At 35.2% G+C, this 9652-nt stretch overlaps 1 protein-coding gene and 1 long non-coding RNA gene across 5 annotated transcripts; one reads left to right on the forward strand and one right to left on the reverse strand.

The window, feature by feature from the left end:
- Positions 1 to 2299: 2299 nt before the first annotated feature.
- Positions 2300 to 2621, forward strand: LOC109583087 (uncharacterized). The gene is made up of 2 exons (XR_002185361.1): positions 2300 to 2478; positions 2539 to 2621. It is a non-coding gene; the product is annotated as an uncharacterized LOC109583087 (long non-coding RNA).
- Positions 2622 to 4279: 1658 nt separating this feature from the next.
- LOC109583086 (uncharacterized) lies at positions 4280 to 5355 on the reverse strand. Of its 4 annotated transcripts, none has more exons than XR_002185360.1 (6): positions 5050 to 5355; positions 4856 to 5002; positions 4630 to 4804; positions 4531 to 4574; positions 4366 to 4477; positions 4280 to 4315 (listed from the first exon to the last, which is right to left on the reverse strand). XR_002185360.1 is itself a non-coding variant. In XM_019998253.1 (3 exons), the coding sequence occupies exons 1-3, from the start codon at positions 5156 to 5158 to the stop codon at positions 4635 to 4637; spliced, it is 426 nt and encodes a 141-aa protein (XP_019853812.1). In that variant the 5' UTR covers positions 5159 to 5355; the 3' UTR covers positions 4592 to 4634. The 4 variants fall into 4 exon arrangements, 1 of the variants encoding a protein (XP_019853812.1); XR_002185358.1 differs by having other exon boundaries at positions 4525 to 4574; XR_002185359.1 differs by having other exon boundaries at positions 4525 to 4574; positions 5046 to 5355.
- Between the last annotated feature and the right edge of the window lie 4297 nt (positions 5356 to 9652).

Consider the following 9652-nt stretch of genomic DNA (forward strand, 5'->3'; position numbering starts at 1 on the left):
GTTAGTACAGCCAAAAGAAGAGTGATGCTGCTCCCCCCAGGCCAGCCAGTTCTATCGAGTTTACTTTCAGTTTACCTTGACAATTGGTCTCCTGGCAAATTGAATATTGTTCCACAAATTTGACCAACTGTGTAGTCTCTGTGACAACCATGCAATTACTGGAAGCATCTATGTGCAAATTACTCTTGCAAGGAGTATCGAGTGTAAATGTGCAATCAGGTTCACCTGGAGTGGGTTTTTCATCTTCAGTGGCACCAAGAACATTGTCCTCTTCCTCAGAAGGTACTGGTTCTTCAGTATGAATCTATAACAAAGAGAATGGAGTGACGGAACACAACACTTGACAGATAAAACTTCCTCAAAACATGAGGTCAAACATGCCCACTTGTTGTGAGAATAATCATTACTTATTCAGTATTAACAAGAGCAGATGATAGTTAGAGAGAGTGTCAAACTGCACAATGCCAGCTGGAATATGACCACGTAGAACTAAGTCACGTGAGACCTAAAGTGTGGGTGTACCTACTAAAAGCACGTGTAGAAGTTTGCATAAGGAACAGTGGAGAACACATGAAGAAGCTTTAGACATCATACTAGTACACTTTATAATCCTGCTGAAGCCTGTTATGCAGTACAGCTATTGCAGAGACTCCAAAATGGCCAGTAAACCTTGTTGAGCAAACTAGGCAGCCATTTTTTCCTACTCAGCCACACCCAGTATGCGGGAATGCCCAAAGATGTGCAAGAAAGTTCACACGGTCATATTCCAGCTAGCATAGTGCAGTTCGACACTCTCTCTAACTATCATCTACTCTTGGTATTAATGTAATGATAAATTATCTTCGTTAATCAGTGAATAATCCTAGAGGCCCATCATCGAAACATTTATGCCAGTAACTCTGCAGTAACGTGGAACTTTTCCCTGACATGCAAGAGCTACTAATGATATTTTATTTTTCCATATCATATACAGTAGAAGGCGAAAAAAGATAAGTAGTACACAGGTAGTGCGTAGGTAGTAATTTTACTTCGTTACTCTTCACTGCAATATGCCCAGGAAGTACTGTTGATACCGCCCAGTCACATGTTTCATGTAACAAACGCACATGCACTCTAGAGGCTCTCAAAGGACTTGAGGATGCTTCTCTTGGCTGTCTTTACTCTCCAAGTTCATCTCTACTGCTGCTCTCTGCTTATAGAACGCCATTGAGGAGGCTCTTTGCTCCATTCACTGTTGAGCTACTGTCCTGCTGCTGTCCAAGTGCACTACTGCCACTGATCGGTTTGCACATGCGCAACGAAGGACCAGCGAACTACAGTTTAGAGAAAAAAAGCTAAGTAACTGCAGCGTCACTACTCTTGCACCGCGCAGTAAAGTACCTTCCACTGCGTAGGATTGACCCTTGTGCTGTGCTTGTATTGCACATGCGCAGAGTAGCTGGTGGGCAGGGTAGTCCTTGCCCACTGCACAGCTACCCTGCACAGCTACTATATACTACTCTTCCAAGGCTACTCTACCGTCTACTACTTATACTAAACGGCACTTACTAGCGCTTGTACTCTACTGGTTTCAAAGAATATGGGTCTAAAAAGTAGCCGGATATCAGTAAATAATGGTTTTATTACTATGTGTAAGGTTCTTCTTATGTAGGAACGGTGATTCTACTGGGCCGTAGCGACAGACTATGACTGTCACAGTGCAATGGTGAACTGTTATTATGAAGTCTAGGAGTTACAATGCATGTTTGTAGTCATTTCTTTTTCTGACTTTTATTTTTGTTCTGAATTGTAAAAAATAATGATATTTTATGTACATGTAAAGCTTATATTAACCCCGTACTTACTACCCCTTTCAAATTGCAAAAATGCGCGCATGTATCTGGTGGACTAGTGACAATGGTGTACTGCACTTACAAACAACAGAGGATTTCACATTCCTTTTGTAAGTATTTAAGTAAGTATTCACCACTAATTTTACTGTAGCACTGGATATCAAAGTCTCAGGTGTGAGCAAACTGATTAAGAAATACATGGAAACTGGTTCAATTACTCAAAGGCCAGGTTTGTCAGTATTAATTCTACTACACTTCTCATTATTTTCACAATATAGGATCTGGAAGACCTTCAAAAGTAACCAGAGAAGTTTTAAAGATAGTATAGGACCAAATGCAAGCTGATGATGAAAGCACTGCTACTCAACTTCAGTAGCTTCTCGTTGAGAAAGGTCATTCACTGTCACTGAAAACAATATTGAAGTCTCGCAATACACTTGGTTGGACATACTGTGGCAGTGCATACTGCCAGATCATTAGAGGACCAAATAAAGAGAAGCGAATGAAATTGGCTCAAGATCAGTTGCAGGAGCACAGGACTACTGGTTTTTCTGATGTACTGTACAGTGATGAGTGTACAATTGAATTCGAATCCCACAGGAGATTTTCATGAAGGAAAATAGGTGCCCTCGAAACCAAAACCAAGGTAGCACTAAATTAATATTACATGTACGTTAATGGTATTTTTTTAAAACCTATTATATAGAGCAAAACACCCCTATAAGGTACATGCATGGGCAGGTATAAGTTGCCAAGGAAAGACGCCAATTGTGCTGTTTGAAGAAAAAATGAATTCAGCTGGCTTTATTGAAGTTTTGGAAAATGGACTGATTCCTTATACCCAGCATTTAAATCCATCTCAAAGATTGACGCAGGATAATGATCCCAAACATTCCTCAAAGAAAGTAAAGGAGCGGTTAGAAGCCAACAAAATAAACTGGTTGAAAACATGACCAGAATCCCCAGATCTTAATCCGATTGAAAATCTATGGCACGAGCTCAAAGAATATGTCAGGAGAGTAGTGCAGCCACAACGAAAGGAGGAATTAGTCAAAGGAATCATGGATTGTTGGGAAACTGTAAATAGAAGAAAGTGTAGTAAATATATCGGGACACGTACGTAAAGTAATATCAAAAGTGATTGAATGCAATAATGGAGGTCCCACTGGATAGAAGAAAGTGTAGAAAATATATCGGACACTTACGTAAAGTAATATCGAAAGTGATTGAATGCAATAATGGAGGTCCCACTGGATATTAATATTTGTACATGTACACAGTAGCTCTTTCGATCTTCTTCTTTCCTTATAAATGTAACATCACATACATGTAATCTATGCTAACAGACTTGTACATTACAGATTGCATGCACTTATAACTCTCTTCTATACCCCTCCCAATCCTTCTCCCTCCCACATGTATTATAATAATTAAAAGCAAAATATATCTTTTATTCATTGTATATCTTTTGCATCTTTATATCATTATATCTAATATATAATATATATACATGTATAACAACAGTGTCACTGTGTTAGACTATTTATTATCTTATATGATACTATACTCAGTGTAGCCTTCTACTCTAGATTCTTAATATCAGGTGGATATTTGCTTCTAAGCCCTGAAGAGTAATGATTTATTGCTTGAATACACTTAGACCAATACAGCTAAAATTCTTCCTTTGTACTAATATCACGTGGATGGAATAATCCCAGTAGCTTCTGCTTCAGCTCCATTAGAGCACCAGATGGCAAAGGAGGGTTCTCCTTCTGCCTATACACACTACGTTTAATCAAAAGTGATGGTCCAAAGTAAACTTTGCTCGCTAATCTTACAGATGATTGTCCAACTTGAGAGAGTGTCTTTAGTTTGCGATATTTATTAATCACAGTATCAGGATTCAACAAAGGAGCATTAAAATCAATTTTCCTTCTATTACCAGTGTGCACAGGAGTATTTGTGATGATTGCCTTTACTGGCTCATTAGTTGGAGTTACTGGATCTGTATGCTGAGGTAGATTACAAGCAGATGGGGCACTAGGAGTACTTCCATTACTGTTCATGTATGTAGCAGAGTACCTGCCTAGAATATTAATAGGATATTACTAATCTCTAATAATTATTAGTGAATACTAACCCTTGTGTTCATGCTAGTATTTCCAAAGAAATGGTATGTTAAGCAACCCAATTGGGATGGCACCATGATACTCTGTTCTTCTAAAATTTCCATTCTTCTAATTAGAGACAGTATATAACCTCTAAACAAAACAACATTAATTGTTTGTGATAATCAAGTAATATGTTATTCATGTTACTAAATTTGTACAGGTACTTGTAAAACAATTCACCTGTTTCAGTACTACATGCAGCTTGAGTTTTAAGCTCCACCAGTGCAAGTGGTGGTGGAAGTGGTGGAGGGCTATGACAAAGAATTCTTTCACTGAAATCTGCCTCTTTTCTCTCTGAAGGTTTTCTTGCTTCTAATAATAAGTAAAACAATAGTAATAATTATTATTATATTTAATCTTACCGATACTAATATGCTTAGAAGGATCTCCAGTGTTGAAGCTTGTTGCTTCATTATTTGCAGCAGATTCATTATTTGTAGCACAACCAACAGCAACAATATTAACTGTGCATTTCTGTTTTGTGTTTTTATAATAAATTACCTTTTTAATGCATTATGTACCTTCACCTTCCTTTCCTTTTTCTATTTTAGGTTTCTTTATTCGGTGGTACCTACATGTAGATGTGAATTTACATGTAGGGTTAGTAATACTATATACCATCTCACTTTTCTTAGCTTTCCTTTTTATTGTGGCACGCTTTGTAGTCTGACTCATTCTTCATACTCTCAGCTGACTGTTTCCCCATATTCTTGGCTGACTCTTTCTCCAAATTCTCCGCTGACTCTTTCTCAATCTTCTCAATAATATCACCTGCTGCATTACTTACATCTTTCTTATCTCCTAGAAAATTATATGTGCAGCTATTGACTAAAAATTAAAGTACAGTGTTACCAAAGGTGACTATTGTGCCATCATGAAAGTCCTTTCCATCCCTTACTCTGCAGGAGGTACCAGCTTCCAGCTGCTCAACTTCTACACAGTTTGCTTTCACAATAGAATAAGTATCGTCTTGCTTAAAGTATTTCAAAAAGTAAGAAGCTACATTTAAAATAATAACAAGACTCCTAAACATGTCTTTAACTTACGATTTGTCTTCTTCTGGGTGTCTTTTATCAGCTTTCTAAGACTCATTTCTACTCGTTTCCACTGAGTCGTAACCGGGCTGGTGAAAATTAATGCGCATGCGCAGCACATCAGTAGAGTAGAGTAGCACAGGAGTAAAGAAAGCAAAGCTGCTCGTTACTACTACCGTTTTGATTCGCATGAGCTGTGTAGGAAGAAAAGTGCAGTTCGTAGGAACTACTCTGCGCTACTTAGCTTTTTTTCTCTCTAAACTGTACCTACGCAACAGTAGAGTAGCTACTTATCTTTTTTCGCCCTGTACTGTATATAAATGAAAGCCTGTTAGGGGCTCTCTCACATGCAGGATCATTGCCATATAACACTGCATTAGGATTAAATTTAAAACTGCACAGAATACATGTATGTATGTAGACAGAAATGATAAGAAGAAATGTAAAGACGAATACATTTTTTGTAAAAAATGTCATAACTATTTACAAAAAATAAAACAATTAAGTTGACTCAATACATTTAACCTTATGTTTCAGTTTTTTGTTAATGGGAATGTTTAACGTTTCTAACACTTAAAGAACAGTGGTTATGTAATCAAATATGAGACAGTATTGCAAATACATTATTTTAATAGCCATCATGTCTCTGGTATCAACAAAAAGCTGTTTCTGAACGAAAAGACATCACCAGTTCATCAGGTGAATTTTTTAAAATCTACTGGCAGATTAAATTTACCAAAAACTACAGTATTTTCTTTGTAACTTTCTTCCCTCACTAGATGGCAAAAAGGCAACCACATAAGGTATAGTTCCTTAATTTTGATGCAATGCTCAAAATTTAAAATACAATATGAATTACAAAACTAACTTTAACTGAGGTTTTAAAATGACATGCATGAATAATCTATTGTTCCCATGGTACATGGATGCATAAGAAAGTATACCAAAACTGCCAGAGTACAGCTACTGCATACCAGAATATAATTCATTCAAAATGTGCAATTAGAAATTAAATGAATAGTGCCTGAGGTTAGCTAAAGTGACAGATATTATTGGCAAAATCATTGAAATTACTGATATAAAGATCCAGACTAGGGGTCAATGACAAAAGCTCAATTATATTTACGCATTCAGTTACACTCCTTTTGCAAGAAGAGGCTCAATTACAATTACAGTTACACCATGACAGTGTAATTTCAATTACATTTTCAATTACAATTAAAACTTGATGTCAACAAGATACATTGCAATGCTTACACTGTGGCTTAGAATTTACATCAGGTAGTGATTTGCAGTTATCAAATAAACCAATAGACACTAGTGTACATTAAAAACATTTCTTTGTGTATCTGTACATTCTGTAGTTAGTTAAATCAAATATAACTGCTTCAATTACGTAAGCTGAAGCTCAATTACAATTACACAACTGTAATTGTAATTGACCATTAAATTATAATTACAATTGTAATTGACCCCAGGTCTGAAAAGATCACATTACAGTAGTTCTTTAAAACTATGGTGATTGTCACTAAGTAGCCATTTTTACATCCTATTATTCATTCCAAAATTAATCTACAAATATAATTAGCCAGCCATTAGAAGGACAAAACCCTGTCCACTCCTTGTACAAATACATTGTACTTCTTTTTTACACTGGATGATTCTTAATTACACTGGATCAATCACTTTTGAAGTTTTTTCGCACACTTCAAGAAAAATTTTATTAACAATACTCAAAATCTCTAAAAGTAGGAAATCTCTAAAAGTAAAGTAGGACCATTATGTAGGAAGGAAATAGTGCATTTGAACACTATTTTTGAAATGATGGCGGTAAAATCATGGTGGTATCAAAAGTAAACTTAATCATGGTGGTATCAAAAGTAAACTTAATCATGGTGGTATCAAAAGTAAACTTAATCATGGTGGTATCAAAAGTAAACTTAATCATGGTGGTATCAAAAGTCAGACACTCCTTAAAACATTATCTATTGGGCAGGAGATTGCCCAAATAGGCACAACAGAAGTAACTAGTTTTGAGTCAAAATGCATGCAATTTCTGCTTAATTAATGTACTTTAAATGTATTTTAAATAGGTTCTCACTAAAAATTATTGAAGAACTTACATGCACAACAGGCAATGGTACATCGACTCTAGAAACAGTGACACAGGAATCACAATCTTTTAATTTCTTTTCTCTTCTCTAACAAAGGAAAGAAATAATAAAATAGCAAAGATAAGTTTCTCAACAACTGCAACACTCTTGGCTAAAAATAAACCATTACAGATTGCACTAGAGACCTTTGCATAACAAACAGGGTGCTTATATAAGATATCATTAAATAAAAGAAATCCATGATAATTGAGGGTAAAAAATAGTGCTATTTCTTTCCTACATAATGGTGTGACTAGGCACATTATACACATTATACAATTTGACCTATCTATATAGGCAGAAATTAGTGCCAAGCACTATTTTGTCCCAAAAATACTATAAAGAAGAATTAGTGCCTGGCTGCCTGCTGCACTATTTTGTCCCTACAATACTATAGGGAAGAATCAGTGCATTCTGCACTATTTTGTCCTACAATATAGAATTAGTGCGTTGTGCAATTTTTTGTCACAATTAAAGTATATGGGGGCAAAATAGTGCAGCAGGCACTAATTTGTCCTTATTGTACTTTAGGGAAGAATTAGTGTTTGCTGCACTTTTTTGTCCCTACAATATTACAGGTAAGAATTAGTGACAGCTGCACTATTTTACCCCTATTAAATTTGGGGGAATTTATTTCTAAAACAAAATACATGATATTCACATAATTATACATTTGCCAAGGCCATATCTATAAAGATAAGTTTGATTTGATAGAGGGAGATGTGTGTGTTTAAGATAATTTTAATGGAATGATGATGCTTTTGAAATTACTGAGATTATTTATCATTCAATTTGTGAAGAACCTAAATAACTCCGTTTTTTATGGTCTACATGTGTACTACCATAATTATAGTATCACTATCAATGAAAAATAAGTAACTGATTTTAAATTTTACTTTTTGTTAATTTAAAGACTTTAATATATGTCATGCATTGTATATTATTTGTACTAAAACAAAAGGCACTCATGTCTTTAAAAAGTGCTAAACAGATAATGAAATGGTGTGAAGTGACATTACAATAGTCAAAGGAAGGGATAGTTTTGTGGCTAGAAAAGGAACATGGAGTTATGTCTTTGCTACAGGAGAATGATTCTACAATGTTGATACTTTACCATCTTTTTCTATTCAAGATACCATCCTTAATAAATGCTAGGAAGAATTTGACAACTGCAGTGACAATTGTGAAGACCGTAAACTGCCAAATTGTGTGAAGTGTTCATCATTGAGACATAAAAATGTTAACAGAAGTGGCCACAATATAAAACCTTTTAACAATAAAGCCATAGATAGCTGCTTTGAAGGTATTTATAATTATTGAATTTTGTGATTTTTAAAATGAAACTTTTGTTTAGAACTCAACGCAAGTTTTGATCACAATCATTTAGTTATTCAAAGCCTAGTAGCAAAACATTTAATGCTCTCAAGTATTCATAAATGGCAGATGAATGCAATTAAAAACGCTATCAAAGGGAAAGACAGCTTATAGTTCAACCAACTGGCACAGGAAAATTAATGTGCTATGTTATTCCACCATTACTTACTGGAAAGTTGGCCATTGTTATTTCATCGACAATATGTCTCATGTGTGATCAAGTATGTAGCATGGTGTTTCTGCTACGTTCCTCGGTTCTGCTCAAAAGCACAACATATTAAATAACCTGTAAAAATATACTCTTGTTTAGAATCTTTCTATGACAAGCAACAGCAACCATGACAAATTTTTCTATCAATTGCCAGAAACAAAGAAATATGTCTCATTGCAGTGGATGAAGCTCATCCCATAAATTGTTGCAAATCATTCAGGTATGCTACACAGTCAACTCATTAGCTATTACCCTATAGCTGGTTTATTTCATGTGGAAATAATTTTGCGTAGGCCCATATCACCAAATAAGGATTAGCAAAATTTCAATTAGAGGCCATGATATAATAAGCATTACTACACACTCACACACACTTAAATATACACACTAGTAATTACCATATACTATATGGGCACAAAAATGCCTCTGTAAGATCATGAAAGTGCTTCTTGCAAAAAAGCTGCCAAAAACTTTCTGTCCAAAAATCATCCATACAATAATTATGTGGCTACAAAAAGTTGAAGTTTCTAATTTTAACTTATTGTTTTATTACAACTGAATATAGACTGCTTTTGCATCTAAAGTCTCATTTTCCTGGTATATCATTAATGGCATTAACAGCAACTGCCACTTCAAAAAGTTAAGGAAAAGATTGTCCATGATAATAGAACCAATACTCAAAACTTTAATGGTAAACAAGAGAAATATTTCACTCCATGATGAAGAGTTAAAGAAATTGACATTTTATATTATGCTATGTCATTTCAACCGGTACTACAGACTACTACACATCTATTGCTGACTAAGTAGTTGGTAACAATTGCTCCATTGTGTATATACTAACTTTGTTAAAGATGTTGCAGCTTTGGCAATTGCT

The sequence above is a fragment of the Amphimedon queenslandica genome, unplaced genomic scaffold (genome assembly GCF_000090795.2).
Source record: "Amphimedon queenslandica unplaced genomic scaffold, v1.1 AMPQUscaffold_13331, whole genome shotgun sequence".
NCBI classification, from domain to species: domain Eukaryota; kingdom Metazoa; phylum Porifera; class Demospongiae; order Haplosclerida; family Niphatidae; genus Amphimedon; species Amphimedon queenslandica.